Raw genomic sequence first — 16598 nt, forward strand, 5'->3', positions numbered from 1 at the left:
ATCAGGTGCTGGGATTATCAGTGACAGAAACATAACCAGATGAAAGCTTGAGACATAAAATGCAAGCAAAATGAGCAATTTCTTTCAACATTTTCTTTGTGAATTGTATTTTTCTCTGTTTATTAAATATTTCATGATGTGTAAACTATAGTAGTATAAGCCATTTCATCTGAACATGGTTAATTAGGATGTTTGTTATGAAGCAGGACAGTTCTCAAATCTGGCCAACCTTAAAGAGTTTATAGTTGTTTAACTAGTGTTCTAGGGAAAAAAAAAAAAAAAGAAAAAAAAAAGAAAAAGAAAAAAAAAGAGAGAGAGATCTCAGTAGAAGAACGTATTTATGTACCTGGTAATGAGCAGTAACAGTGAGTTAATTCACAACGATGACTTATAAAGTGGAAGAGACAGGAAGGAAGAAAAGATGTTAACAGACACAGAGAAGTATAACAAGCATTTTCATTAGCTTGAGAAGTCTAAGCATGGCAGTTTTCCTTTTCACATTTACAATTAAAGGCTTACCTGCCAGATACTTTTACTGGAGGAAAGAATTGCTTCTAAAGAAAAGCAGGGCATAAGTTAGATTTATATGGCTAGCTTCTAGATGGCAAATAAAATGGCATTAAATTGTTGGGGAAAAAAAAAAAAGCTGGAAAATTCTGCTTTTTAGATTAAATTTAATGTTTTGATTCAAGTTCTTTTTTAAATTTACATTTTAGTTCTTCTATTTTAATTCTTTATCTTGTTCTACACAACTATTATTAGGTTTGTTTTATGTTACCTGGTTGCTTTACGTTATTCACTAAGCAGTTTAATTATATATATGCTAGTAAACAGGAAGACAATTAAGAGCCTGTATAGTACTAGTAGCAGCCTATGGGCTCCTACATCAAATAACATTTCATTATATCTCTTCTCATTCAAGTAACCTGTTCCTCTGCATTTTTCATGTATTTAGTATTTTCACGTTCTGGGGAAAAATAAGAGAAATGACATGTCTTTTATGGGAATTCTAAGGAAAGATTACCAATGAAATAGTTATTTTGTACAAATCAGTGGTCAATTTCATGGAATGGCTTGGGTGGGAAGGGATCTTAAAGATTACCTACTTCAAACCTTCCTGCTGTGGGCAGGGATGCCACCCAGTAGATCAGGTTGCCCATGGCCTTGTCCAACCCTATCTTGAACACCTCCAGGAATGAGGAATCCATGACCTCTTTGGACAACCTGTTCCAGTGCCTCACCACGATTTGACTAAAGAATTTCCTCCTGACATCTAACTTAAATCTCCCCTCTTTTAGTTTGAAACCACTCCCCCTTATATTATTATTGAACACCCATGTTAAAAGTTGCTCTCCATCTTTTATATAAGCCCCTTTTAAGTATTGAAAAGCTTCAAGGAAGTAACCCTGGAGCCTTCTCTTCTCCAGGCTGAACATGCCCAACTCTCTCAGCTGTTCTTCATAGGAGTGGTGCTTCAGCCCTCTGATCAACTTTGTGGGCCCACTTCTAGACCTGCTCTAACAGGTCCACATCCTTCTTATGTCCTCATTTTGACCCTTTTAAAAAATGGGAGTATTTGTCTGCCAGTCTCCTTTTCCAAAAGAATATTTTAACATGTTGTCTAATTTCAGCCATGTATGATATACAGATAAAAGTCCATGCATTTGAATTCCCTGCATGTTGTTAAGAAGGAAGACTGGTCTTTGAGGCCAGGGGAGATATTCCAAAGTGGCCTTATTGAGGGAAAACACAGTGGCTCAGCAGTCTTTCAGTTCTGAAAGGTAGAAACATGCTTAAAGTAGCTTCTACATCAACCAAAATGCCTGCTACCTCCTTTTCTACCTAAGCAAATGAGAGATGTGGGAGGAAGCTGAGATGAAAAGGATACATAGATAAGAATATTATGTAGGGAGACAGTGAAAAATACTAGTCAGAAATCTATAAGAAATAGAAATTAAATAGTTCTGTCTAACACATATTTGTGGTAGCGATAAGGTAAAAGCAATGCATGAGGTCAGATATTTGGGAAAGAGTCATAACAGACTCTGGTAAATCTATATCTCCCACAGAGCTGAAGCCTATCTTTTCCACACTGATACTACAATGAATCATAGAATCATTAAGGTTGGAAAAGATTTCCAAGATCATCTGGTCCAACAATCCCCCTACCACCAATGTCACCCACTAAACCATGTCCCTAAGAGCCACATCCAACATGTCCTTGAACACCCTTAGGGATGCCTACCCCACCAGTTCCCTAGGCAACCCTTTCCAAGGCCTGACTGCTCTTTCTGAGAAGAAATGTCTCCTAATTTCCAACGTAAACCTCCCCTGGTGCAACTTGAAGCCATTCCCTTTAGTCCTATCACCAGTTATCTATGAGAAGAAGCCAACATCCAGCTCCCCACACCTTCCTTTCCGGTAGTTGTAGAGAGCAATAAGGTTTCCCCTGAGCCACCTAAACAATCCCAGTTCCCTCAGTCGCACCTCATAAGACTTGAGTTCCAGACTCCTCACCAGCTTTGTAGCCCTTCTTGGGGCATGTTCCAGGGCCTCAATGTCTTTCTTGTACAGAGGGGCCCAAGAGTGAACACAGTACTCGAGGTGTGGCCTCACCAGAACTGAGTACAGGGGTACCATCACCTCCCTGGTCCTCCTGGTTACAATACTCCTGATACAAGCCAGAATGCCATTGGCCTTCTTGGCCACCTGAGCACACTGCTGGCTCATGTTCAGGTGAGCACTGATTAGCAGCCCCAGATCCTTTTCCTCTGCACATCTTTTAAGCCACTTTCCCCTAAGCCTATAGCGTTGCATGGGGTTGTTTTGACCAAAGTGCAGGACCCAGCATTTAGCCATGCTGAAGCAAACTGAGTTACACAGTACTTGACGAGTGAACTCAATTCTCTTGAGGCCTGTCATGGATTTTTATTCCAATTTTTATGATATGCCTTGAAAATAATTGGACTTGGAGTTGACTTGAAAATTTGCAAAGTTGAATTGGGATCTGAGAATTTATTTGGTCTTATAATAAGTTGCTGATGTATGTGCAGCATTTCAAAGCAGAGTTGAGAAGAAGATATGCATCTATGAATTTTTGACAGTGTGAAAAATGATCACCAGCTACTGTGCCAAGGTAGGCTCTTCCAGCCAGCTGGAGTTAGAAGTACAGCTCCTAGGTCTGGATGACACACTTCTGTAAGATCTCAACGTCAGCAAAGATTCAAAAATATGCAACAAATTAAACAGTTGTGTATGTTCCTCAGAAGCTGTTTTCACTGCCATTATGAGCTTCTCAGGTTGCTTGCTAAATTTCCTAACTGTCAGCTCTCCTGCTTCCTCTGGACTCAGTTTCTAACTGCTCTGTGTCAGTGAGCTTGTCTGTGAGAAGTGTATTCTTGGCATTTGAATCTATACTGTCTGATTAGTATGGCTGTTGACATGGATCTCAACTTTCAAAGTATTTTTTATTGAATAAGAAGCAAAGGATCTAGTGGGAAAAATAAAAAAATAAAAAAATCCCATCAGTGATTTTTGAATATGTGCCTGAAGCACACATATGCATATTATTTGAAAACATTGTCCTGGTCCCTTTCTTTCCCTATGGCAAGATAACAACCTTTTATGTTTAGCAATGATGAAGTGGGTGGCAGACAGGTTCAAATAGGCGTTCTTCACCTTATAGAATTGATTCCTAGAAATGTAGTTGGAGGAATTGAAGGATATTTGCAGGACATTAAACAAGTTTCCTTGACATCAGTACATTCTAATTTATTGCTTTGGCCTCTACAGTGGAAAGAAATACTCTTAAGGCAAGGTGACAAACCTATGAAAAACATGCATCTTGTTTACTGCCATATGAGATTGTAATACCACTCTAGGATGAGTTTTAATTTCCCATGTCAAATAGTCTGGTGTAATGAAATCACATTGAAAACAAGTTCTCTTGCCTGAAATTTTGCTTTCTACAGTTGCCATAGAGAATCCTATTTCCAGGAAAGACACAGGTTTCCTTGTTTTTGTTGAATGGTTTTGTATTGAATCAGAAGAATGTCTCTCATCTTGCCTCAGTTCCAAGTGCTCTTTACCTTTTAGACATGGTAGCTGAGAACACTCATTGTCACTTAACTACAACTAAGGTTTAGCAGCTACACATACCTGCTATAAATAGCACTTGTTCCCTTTCTGGGATGACAACTGGACTAGCTTCTGTATCCTTACATTATGGCCATTTCATTAAATTGAACATGGCCAATACACTGGCCAAAATGTTGTCACCTTGTTAGCATGTCCCTGTCATGTCTTCAAGTCAATATTTTACCAGTTAATGCTAAGAAATGGCCTGAAAAGTAGTATGGGTGAGGAAAACCTAACAAGCCTGGTATTGGTTCAGAGAGGACACGAAAAGCCCACCTGATAAACACGTGGCTCAGAGGCTGGTGCCAACACAGGAATTTTGGGTTCTTTGACCACAGGGCGCTTTACTCGGCACCTGGCCTTATGGCTGCACATGGGTCCCAACTGGCCCCAAGGGGAAAACGGATCCTGGCCCAGGAGCTGGCAGGGCTCATTGAGAGGGCTTTAAACTAGGTGAGAAGGGGGGCGGGGATGAAACAAAGCTTGCTGGAGGTGTGCCAGGGGGAACAGTGGCAAGGCTGGAGGAGAAGGCTAAGGCTCAGCTGAAGTGCATCTATACTAATGCACGCAGCATGGGCAACAAGCAGGAGGAGCTGGAAGCCATTGTGCAGCACGCAGGCTATGACTTGGTTGCCATCACGGAAACGTGGTGGGACCACTCTCATGACTGGAGTGCTGCAATGTCTGGCTATAGGCTCTTCAGAAGGGACAGGCAGCATGGAAGGGTTGGTGGAGTGGCTCTCTATATTAGAGAGTGTTTTGATGTCATCGAACTTGAGGCTGGGAATGACAAGGTGGAGTCACTATGGGTTAGGATCAGCAGAAAGGCCAACAAGGGAAGCAACCTGATGGGGGTCTGTTATAGACCGCCAAACCAGGATGAGGGGACGGATGAGGAGTTCTACAGGCAGCTGGCGGAAGTTGCAAAATCGTCAGCGCTTGTTCTTGTGGGGGACTTTAACTTCCCAGACATCTCCTGGAAACAACACAGCCCAGAGAAAGCAGTACAGGAGGTTTCTGGAGAGCATGGAAGATAACTTCCTGACGCAGCTGGTTGGTGAGCCTACCAGGGGAGGTGCCCCGCTAGACCTTCTGTTCACTAACAGAGAAGGACTGGTGGGAGACGTGCTGGTTGGGGGCTGTCTTGGGCTGAGTGACCACAAAATGGTAGAGTTCTCGATACTCGGCAAAGTCAGGAAGGGGATCAGTAAAACCGCTGTCTTGGACTTCCGGAGGGCTGACTTTGGGCTGTTCAAGACACTGGTTGGCAGAGTCCCTTGGGAGGCGGTACTGAAAGACAGAGGAGCCCAGGAGGGCTGGGCACTCTTCAGGAAAGAAATCTTAATGGCTCAGGAGCGGTCTGTCCCCACGTGCCCAAAGACAAGCCGGCGTGGAAGAAGACCGGCCTGGCTGAGCAGAGAGCTGTGGCTCGAGCTTAGGAAAAAAAAGAGGGTTTATAATCTTTGGAAAAGAGGGCGGGCCACTCAGGGGGACTACAAGGATGCTGCGAGGCGGTACAGGGACAAAATCAGAAAGGCCAAAGCTCATCTGGAGCTCAATCTGGCCACTGCTGTTAAGGACAACAAAAAATGTTTTTATAAATACATCAACACAAAAAGGAGGACTAAGGAGAATCTCCACCCTCTACTGGATGTGGGGGGAAACTTAGTAATCAGAGATGAGGAAAAAGCTGAGGTGCTTAACGCCTTCTTTACCTCAGTCTTTAACAGCAAAACCAGTTGTTCTCTGGACGCCCAGTTCCCTGAGCTGGTGGAAGGGGATGAGGAGCAGAATGTGGCCCCCACAATCCATGAGGAAATGGTTGGCGACCTGCTACAGCATTTGGATGCACGCAAGTCGATGGGGCCGGATGGGATTCACCCGAGGGTACTGAGGGAACTGGCGGAGGAGCTGGCCAAGCCGCTTTCCATCATTTATCAGCAGTCCTGGCTATCGGGGGAGGTCCCAGTTGACTGGCGGCTAGCAAACGTGACGCCCATCTACAAGAAGGGCCGGAGGGTAGACCCGGGGAACTATAGGCCTGTTAGTTTGACCTCAGTGCCAGGGAAGCTCATGGAGCAGATTATCTTGGGTGTCATCATGCGGCAGTTGCAGGGCAAGCAGGCGATCAGTCCTAGTCAGCATGGGTTTACGAAGGGCAGGTCCTGCTTGACGAACCTGATCTCCTTCTATGACAAGGTGACAGGCTTAGTGGATGAGGGAAAGGCTGTGGACGTGGTCTACCTTGACTTCAGTAAGGCATTTGACACCGTCCCCCACAGCATTCTCCTCAGGAAACTGGCTGCTCATGGCTTGGACTGGCGTACACTTTGTTGGGTTAAGAGCTGGCTGGATGGCCGGGCCCAGAGAGTTGTGGTGAATGGAGTCAAATCCAGTTGGAGGCCAGTCACTAGTGGAGTCCCCCAGGGCTCGGTACTGGGGCCAGTCCTGGATGAGGGGATTGAGTGCGCCCTCAGCAAGTTTGCAGACGACACCAAGTTAGGTGCATGTGTCGATCTGCTCAAGGGTAGGAAGGCTCTGCAGGAGGATCTGGATAGGCTGGACCGATGGGCCGAGGCCAACGGTATGAAGTTCAACAAGGCCAAGTGCCGGGTCCTGCACCTGGGGCCCAACAACCCCAAACAGAGCTGCAGGCTGGGAGATGTGTGGTTAGAAAGCTGCCTGGCAGAGAAGGACCTGGTAGTAGTGGTTGACAGTCAGCTGAATATGAGCCAGCAGTGTGCTCAGGCAGCCAAGAAGGCCAACAGCATCCTGGCTTGCATTAGAAACAGCGTGGCCAGCAGGTCCAGGGAAGTGATTGTCCCCCTGTACTCGGCTCTGGTGAGGCTGCACCTCGAGTACTGCGTTCAGTTTTGGGCCCCTCGCTACAAGAAGGACATGGAGGTGCTTGAGCGAGTCCAGAGAAGGGCAACGAAGCTGGTGAAGGGTCTGGAGAACAAGTCTTACGAGGAGCAGCTGAGGGAGCTGGGACTGTTTAGCCTGGAGAAGAGGAGGCTGAGGGGCGACCTTATTGCACTCTACGGGTACCTGAAGGGAGGCTGTAGCGAGGTGGCGGTTGGTCTATTCTCCCATGTGCCTGGTGACAGGATGAGGGGGAATGGGTTAAAGTTGCGCCAGGGGAGGTTTAGGTTGGATATTAGGAAGAACTTCTTTACTGAACGGGTTGTTAGTCACTGGAATAGGCTGCCCAGGGAAGTGGTTGAGTCACCATCCCTGGAGGTCTTTAAAAGACATTTAGATGTAGAGCTTAGGGATATGGTTTAGTGGAGGACTTGTTAGCGTTAGGTCAGAGGTTGGACTCGGTGATCTTGGAGGTCTCTTCCAACCTAGACTATTCTGTGATTCTGTGATTCTGTGGTATGAGTGTGTTCTGTCAAATTTAGTGAAATTCTACAGAAAAACACGAGAGACTATATACAATAAAATCTCTATAGATTTTAAAAGTAATCTTACATTGTATTCCTTTTTTCTACTTCCTCAATTTTAATTGCATAATAATAAGTATATGGGTTTATGTAGCTGAATAAGCCATGTATTTTTATCTTTCATTGACAGTTTCTCCTGAAGAGGCAGTACTGTAATTTAGATGATCTTTAAGTGTACATTAGTGATACCCTAGAGCAAGGATATATTTGTACAGACTTCAGAGTGGAGGCTCAGAGCAGATATGATCTTCATTTTTAAAAATTATTATTATTATTTTTATTTTTTATTTTTTTGATAGAAAAGGTGTTACTTGTAATTGTAGCTTCCACTCTAAAAAAAAGTAAATTAAAATGTACAGCAAGAGAAATCAAATATCAACTATGATGCTTTTGAAATAGGAAACAATGAGATCTTTTAGATGAATTATGAATTCCTGGAAACATCTAGTGAACCTCTGAATATCATTAAAATTGACGTTTGCCACAAAAAAAATATGGAATGTGTCTGTTGCCTATGTAGTACTAATGAGTACCTGGGTGCAGCTTCTTTATAAATGTAACCCTCGCTTGTGATAAAATAAATGAATGTTTAAGAGAGAACATCACTGTAGATAGATATTGTGTATATGATTATATATATATACCAGTACCAAATATTCAGTTTCTCTTTCATGATTTTTAATAGTTATGAATAATAAATATATTTAATATATAATTGTTTGTTTTATACTGTACAGTAGCCAGAGCCAATCTTTTCTATTTGCCGACAGAAGCATGTTAGGAATCTAAGGTCTTATTTTGAGACACCGAAAATAATTTCCACCTCTCAGCAATTCCTCACAGTTACTTGGGGTTTCATCATCTCTTCCTCAGTGAAGAGTGGCAGTTTTCCTGTCACTATTTCAGATACAGTCAACTTTCCAAGCTCAAGATCTGAGATCACATCCTAAATGGAAACTGCTGTTTCAAAGGTTTGTAAAGGCTCCTTTCGTATACTTTGATAAATGTGTGAGCTGAGGTTATTAGCTCATTAGTTGCATTGCTAACTGAAAAAGTAAAAGAGGTCAGTGAGAAGTCTGAGCTCCAAGAAAAATTTTATACCTGGTCTTTACTTCACTAAGTTGCATTTATTCATAATTTTCAATTCTGTGTACGTTCAGATGTCAGTCTTATTCTCTAGCTATTCTTCCTCAGTACAGGAAAACCCTAAAGCATATAAGTTAGAGCAGGAAAAAAAAAAAAAAACAAACAAAACAACAACAAAAAAACCTGCTGTTCAAATCACTCTCTTGCTCTGAGGACAGAATAGCAGACATTTTTATCACTAATAAGTTCTAGGACTGAGGAAGAAAGAGAAAAGCTTTTCTCCTTTATGGAAACTGTGAAGAGACAGAAAAGCTTCCTTTTTTGCTAGCTGTACCAGCTGGGTAGAGCACCTTCTCAAGCTTTCATATAGAAAGGGATAGATAATGAATATCTCACTGAGGGACTTACTGGTGACTTCACATTCGTCTTTCACCCCTACTTATCTGTTCCATACCATATAATGTGTAACACGGCATTGATGTTTTCTCTTCAGATTAATCCAAGAGAGCACTTCAGCATGTCTTAAAAAGCCTTGTTGAGTGGGCTTTATCATAGTAGAAGCTACAAAAACCTTTGTTGACAAAGTAATGCTTTTTCTTAAGCATCATAGAAATTCAGTATTCTAGGATGTTAAATTCAAGGACACCTAGAGATACTTCCAGAAATAAATACTCTTGATATTTTTTGGTGTTTTTTTTTTTTTTCTTTGTTAGTAAATATTTGCACTCTGTACTTCCTCCTTTTATGAGTAGTCTCATTCCCAGATGAAAGAAAAACAGAATTAAATAAAAAAATACCTTGTCTACTTTCAAGCTGGTCTTTCATCTAACTGGTAGCATATTCATAATACTGTCAGGGACACCTATATTGAGTTCAGTAACTTAGTGAACTGTACACTGTACTGTTCTAGCAATACAACAGCTGCCAACATCAAACCTTCATCACAGCCTATGCAGGCTAACTCCCCAGAGAAAGACACATTTGACTTCAAAGACACATTTGAAAGAACCTTAGTCTTAAAAATTTCACCTAGTGGCTTGCTTTCTTTTTTAGTCTGGTAAATAAATACAATACAATACAATACAATACAATACAATACAATACAATACAATAAAATAAAATAAAATAAAATAAAATAAAATTTAATCAATGTTGTAATTTCTCAGTACTTTTAATATTGAAATGTACAAAACAATATTCTCCCCAAAACAATGAAGAAATTCATGGCTTGTAACTAATGTCACTATGACTCTTTAATTTCATCAACTATATTTCAGTATGTTATTGCACTCAATGTTCATCCTTGATGTTTTCTTCATAGTGTATATGCTAATGATGACCTTGAATGATTGTTACCATTTTTACTGAGGAGAAAAAGATTCTACCAATTTGTCTTCATGTGCTACAGTAAATTTCATCATAAAAGCTACTTTATCGTGATATATATATAGATATATATATATATCTAGAATTATATGGAACAGTGTATTGAGGAGTTACCTGGCAATCAAACTAAAATTACTTGGTTTAGTGCATGAAAGAATGACTTGTCAATCAGACTCAAAATTCTCCCTAGAAAGCTGTATGTCTGAGCAGATGGTGTTCAGAAATTTAGCAAGATGTGATACTTCTACCTGAAAAATCTTTTTAGTTATTTAACACTATTAATATTCTCCTTATAGCTTTTCTGATCTATACTTATCTAGACATAGGTCAATAGATAGATACACTAGATAATTGTATTTCTACAATCTGTATTTCTACAGTATTTCTATAATTTGGAGACCACTTTGGCATACCCATGCAAATTGCTGAGAGCTCTATTAGCTCTATTTTGAGAGATTTCAAAATATTAAACTGAGCAGTAAAAACCAATTGTCTATATAAAGAGGAAGATAGGAAATTTAAGTTGTTTCACTCATTCCTTGCTTACTTCAATTTTGTCCTCCTTTGTTTTCTTGTTATTTTTGTTTGTTTTTGTTTGTTTGTTTTTAATCAATTAAAAATATGAATGCCTTTAGATCTTTAACTTATTCTCTGTCTATATTATTGCATTTTGTTAGGAGATTTCCTAAGGGTACAGGATTTACGCAATCATGTAATTTCCATGTCCTTGTCTTAACTTTGTCTGTGATAGCATTTAAATTTTTCAGGCAAGTTCAAGGAAATTTGATAGACAACTATCTGAGTGATATTACATTCATAGGATCATAGGATAGTTTAGGTGTGAAGGGATGTTTGGAGTCCAATCTCCTGCTCAAAGCAGGGCCAGCTGTGGAGTCAGACCAGGTCATTCAGGGCTTTACTCCTAGTGAGGTCTGGAAGACCTCCAAAGACAGATGTGGCATAACCTCTTGGGGCAGTCTGCTACACTTCTGGGCTGTCCTCGTGGTATCAAGTCCAAATCTTTCGTTTCACTTTTTCTCACCTTTTCCCTGTTGGGTCTCATCCTTTGAAGAACCTGACAACATCCTATACTGGGGGGAGGGGGACTGCTGTTAGGTCCCCCTAAAGCTGTCTCTTACCCACAAAAACAGGTCTAGTTCCTCCAGCCTCTTCTTATTTGGCAAGTGCTCCAGCCCCTTTTCATCTTGGTGGCCTCTCCTGGACTCATCTCAATTTTCAATGTCTTTCCTGTTCTGCAGGAAAGGGGACAAATCTGGAAAGAGCATTCTAGATATGGTCTAATGAGTGCTGATTAAAGGGAGTAGTCACTTCCTATGCTTCCTCTATGTTTTGTAAAATATCAACCTGATAGAGAATAATGGCCATTAGGACCAGCAGTGAAAAAGGGCTGTGGTATATATTGAACTTTTAAAAGACACTACGTTTTCACCTGTATCTAACTTGAAAGGACCTTCCGAAGGACATTATGACTTATGGGACATCATGGATTCTAATTATAAGAGAAAAGTCTATGAAATACCTAATTTTATTAATGTGGATGCTTTCAGTAGTTAAACAATATAATTGCATGTTGTATGTAAAAGTAATTTTTTTGTTTGTTTTCAATCTGTAGCATGGCAAGTTGATGCTTTCAGCTTCTGAGAAATTGTAAACAGCCACTTCTCTTGTTCCTTCTTATGCTATTTGCTATTTACAGATCTCTGACATTCCTTTTTGACTTGTCTTTTAAAATTCTTTCCCAACATTTATTTTAACAGCCACTTTTCTTGCCTGAGAGCCAAGGTAGTTCAGCTTGAGTTAATACAGTTACAAAGCTTCTGGTGATTCTGAGCATAGACAAATCAAGTTCATATCTGCTTACAATTGCTCACATAGACATATAGATTCGACCCATGGTTTTCTAACAGGTATCATATTAATCACTGGCAGAAATATTGCCTTAGATGTATCTGTTGTAATAGGTATTAATTCTTTATTCTCCCTGAGTCATCCTTACTAGATGTGTCAGTGAATGAATATGTGTACATACAGTGGAGGAATGTTTCTAACAGATGCATGCAGTTCTGGGTGAATGGAGTGAGCCACGGGCTAATTTTTCAGAGCTAGTGGCTGATCATGCTGTCCTGATAACCCTTCGCGATTCCTTTTAGATACTAAGTGTTTTTACTTTTACATAACCTGTCCTTTGGGGTGTGAATTTCCTCTTCATGACAGGAAACCTCTTAGGATGTTCTCTTCTCACAGATCAACTTCACTGCAATTGGTCCAATTGTTTTTATTGAGCCATCTGTTCTGTTCTTTTTTCCCTTGAAAATCCCATAGCCCTGCTTTCAATTACAATTGAAATATGAGCCTGTATGTATATTATTAGTATTTAGTGGTTTTAAAAATACTCTGGGGTGTTGTATCATTTTAAAAACATTGTAGGCATTCAAGGTTCCAACTGTATAATTTTTAAAGATTTTTAATAGGAGGTCTTATTAAGATAGAAATGTCAGTGATTTAGGACTTGTTTTTTACCGGTATTGGCTTACTCTTTCTCTTACAGTTCAAATGTTCTTCCATTAGAAGCACACAAAGCACACAAAGAAAATATGTGCTTCTCAGAGTAGTAGATAACTTTTCTATATGTAATACAGCACACAGGCAAGAGGCTGGTGAAATTCCAATTCTGGAAATCACACCCATCAATGGAAACAGATTGTTCTTTAATAAGGACATTTTAACGGCAGGTCATGCTTCTTTACTGGAACAATACCAGTGCTGCAAACACAATAACCCACAAAGCCTGATAGGAAAGCTGCAAGGTAGGCTTGTAGAATTCCTTTCAGTGGGAGGCAAATGTTGACAGCAGAAAAAGAGATGTGTAGATTTCATTTTTTGGTAGGTTGGACAGGCTGCCAAGAAGTACATTATTTTTTGATGAGTTTTGACATGATTCTAAGTGTAGCAAAAGGATGTTTTTACTGTGGGATGCCTTATTTTAATGGGAAAACTATATTCATGACAAAAGTTTTGTAATAGGTGTCAAGTATGTTGAAATGAACTATAATTAACATCGTTTTATTGGCACCGAAGAGTAAAGCAGATAGTTTTGAAAAAGTAAGAGTTGCTCATGCACCTATTCTATTTTATGCTAAATCACTGAGGTAAAGGAAAAAGAAGCTATTTCCCTCAAAAATTCTGAACAGGCTGACACTACTTCCAGAATTTTGCAGCTCCACATCTGGAGAGAGCTGAAGATCAATTTTTATGGGGAAAAAGATCTAAAATATGTTAGAAATGCCTTTAGTCTCTGACACTTCTCTAGATGTGACCTCTTTTGCATGACTATGATATGCATGTTATCTTCCAATTAAGAGGGGTAAGATACATGTATATTATACAAAAGGAAGTGCGAGAGAACTGTTAAAGATGAACGGCGAGAATGAAGTGTGCTTGGGGATTGACAGGTACTGTAGGAGGTAATTGAAGAACTATCTGTCTCCCTGCTTAATTCAGTTAGCTCAGAGCAAAAGTGGGTGGAAAATGTGTGAAGTTTCTTCTTAAGGAATGCTGTCTTTTCTCTTCTTGCCTAAGGTCAGAGTTGGGGAAAATGTTCTGTTGGGTTTCTTGTTTTTATTCTTGCCGGAAGAATGCTGGTCCTTATGGAGCTTCATTTGTCATTGTTCTCAAAATGTTGCACTAACCATGCCTTTTAGTAAACACAAAATGTATAATGGTTGCATTCATAAAAATAAACATGAAGTTCTGGGATCTAAAGCCATGTTATCTTTTCATTGTGTGTGTTATATTTGGTTATAGGTTTCACAGCTGGCTGGCAAGGTCAGTTGAAACTTGCTGCATGCCAGGGCCATGAGCCAGCACACTGGCAGTTTGATCCTTGTCCTCATTTTTTCCTGATACTGTTCTGCTCCACCTGATGAGCAGAACCTGATGTTCTGCTCCATCTGATGATCCTAGTCACAGAATGACACAAGGAGTGTACAGAACAGAGTACCACTTTAGTTAAATACAAAAATTCAATACATTTTGTCTTGGTCCAGTAATTAATTTATTTTATCACCTGTGTCTTCTGAGAAAACTCTTCCAAACAGTCTTACTTGAAAGCCATGATGTTTTTTGTAAACTATTGTTTTTTATTGACTTTAGTCATTGACCAGTCTTTGGACATGTTCTGAATAATCTATGGCACGTATTCCCACTAAGGACATTAAATGTGAGGCTCTATACAGAACATACCCCAGGGACAAATTTCACTTTGAGGGTTAGTTTAAAGGTTTCTAAGGAGAAAGAAGAAAGGAAACTGTTCAAATGCTTGCTACCAGCATGCTGCCACCACTACATTTGAACTGGTTATCCTTCTGTGATAGAGCAGAATAGATCAACTCCATGTATCACTGCCACCTTGTAAAAAAGAGTGGAAAGTAATGGAAAAAGTTATCTGGGGGGGGTCTGGGGGATATGCTATCAGGGAAAAAAAAAAAAAAAAAAAAGAATGTGGACTAAACCAATTTCTTTTTATAATAATGCGTTTGTGTCATTGGTACTAGGGCAGAAAGAAAAAAAAAAGTCATAAAATCTTCAGCATTTCAAATTGCTGAAATACAACATATGGGGAAAAGACATGTCCCTTTAAAGTGTTCAGTACAACAATTAGAGCCAAGTGCAAGGTAGAACTGTATGAAAAATGCAGCATCCAACTTCCTATTTCTTATTTTGTCATAAACCTAAAAGGCCTTGCAAAAGTCCCTTCAAGAGTTGTTCACTAATGCAGACTCTAAACAAATTATTTGATCTAGAATAGGCAACATTAGCATTTATTTAAAAATTCTGGCATGGACTGTTGTTTTACATACCTTTTTTCCTGATGCTTGTTGTAAATCGAATAGGCTTGTATTTGTGTCACACACTGTGAAACACACACAATGTGTTTCTCTTTCCTGTGCCTGCTTTTTTGGCCTTGAAAATGCATGCTTTTCAGACCCCCCAACTGTCCCTCTTAAGCCATTTAATTAACTCATTATAAGCATTGCCATTTCCTTCCTGCACACTGGTGCAAATGGGACTTTTTAATAGTACCTGTACTGTTAGGAAACTCAAGTACCTTAACAGATATTGTTTACAGAGTAGTGAATTTAATTGTTGGTGTTATCCTTTTCTTATAGAGCTTTAGGGATTAAAAATTTGTGTGAAAGCACTCAAAACTATTCTACCCATATATATTTTAAAGTTCTTTTTTAAATTCTACCAAAATGTTCTACATAGCATCATTATCTATTATTATTATTACTTACTGTATTCCTTTAATGAATAATTGTTTTGTGCAAGACTTATTTTTATTTCTTAATGTATTTTGTGCAGCCTCTAAATAATTCTTCAGTGTTTTACTACTCTTACTGATTTTAGCCCTTTCAATTAGAATCTGACTAACTCTGGCAGGACACATTTACGAAATAGCATCAAGCTGTGATGATGTGATCCTCTTTAAAAGATTGAATGCCTGAATCATAAGCCTCATCTGTTCCTGTTCCCACTGTGACCATTTGGAATCAATTTCATCTGGGAAAGAATTAGTCAAGCAGTGCGAACTGTGAACTGTCACCTCTGCCTCACAACACTAGTGACAGTTCACTTTTTTCAAAGTTAACAGTACATGTCATGTGAGTGCAAACAGTTCAGTGCAAAATCTATATTATGATCTAGAAGTTTAAACTTCCTGAGGATGACAAATGTCATGCAACTGATTGCTCTCTTTTTTATTATTTTCAGAAATTGAAAAATTTCAGGGTTCTGAAGGCAAGAAGGAAGATGAAGAAAAGAAATATCTTGATGTTATCAGCAACAAAAACATAAAGCTGTCAGAAAGAGTTCTGATCCCTGTCAAACAATATCCAAAGGTATTGTAAATATAGTTTAACACTTTAAAAATCTTTCTTAATAGAATGGTGGAAAAGCTATACACTTAACCATTTTTTCATTGTCTCTCAGTATGCAGGCTTCAAGATGATAAAAAAACTAAAAATACAGCTTCCGTCTGTATTTACCTGTATATTATTAGATATTATATGGTCTAACTTCTGTTTCAGGGCCTTTCAGAAAAGCTATTAAAGTGCATTTGAATATTTTCCTTGCCTTCAAGTGTTTTTTGTTTGTTTGTTTGTTTGTTTTGTTTGTTTGTTTGTTTTTGAGCTGGTCCATAGGAAAACTGCTGAGGTTTTCTCACAGTAACTCTTTTAAAGAAAATGATAAGATACCATATTTTAGAAAACAAAGGACCAGTTTAGGAAAAAACATTCTAACAAAGTAAAGAAAAAAAACACCACAGTAACTCTCAACAGTCAGTTGAGGTGTGCTGCAGTTTCTTCTTGTAAGAATTATTGGATATTCTCTCATGTAAGAAGTCCTAAAAGATAAAGTAACAGGATTACTGTAAACTATGAGTTTAACAAAGTATGTCCCTGTTTATAAAATTCAAATGTTTTTCTGCCATACATTTCCTTCATATGATAATTTTGTTCT

At 39.4% G+C, this 16598-nt stretch overlaps 1 protein-coding gene across 7 annotated transcripts in view; it reads left to right on the forward strand.

The window, feature by feature from the left end:
• KHDRBS2 (KH RNA binding domain containing, signal transduction associated 2) overlaps window positions 1-16598 on the forward strand; it is a 381354-nt gene that overhangs the window by 56237 nt on the left and 308519 nt on the right. For all 7 annotated transcript variants that reach the window (XR_004749882.1, XR_004749880.1, XR_004749879.1 and 4 more), the window contains exon 2: window positions 15849-15976. Coding sequence is in view for 3 of the 7 variants with exons in the window: in XM_035323020.1 (XP_035178911.1) it covers window positions 15849-15976 (128 nt within the window). In the remaining 4 variants the exon portion in view is untranslated. The remainder of the gene's footprint in view (window positions 1-15848; window positions 15977-16598) is intronic.

The sequence above is a fragment of the Oxyura jamaicensis genome, chromosome 3, assembly GCF_011077185.1.
Source record: "Oxyura jamaicensis isolate SHBP4307 breed ruddy duck chromosome 3, BPBGC_Ojam_1.0, whole genome shotgun sequence".
Taxonomy (NCBI): domain Eukaryota; kingdom Metazoa; phylum Chordata; class Aves; order Anseriformes; family Anatidae; genus Oxyura; species Oxyura jamaicensis.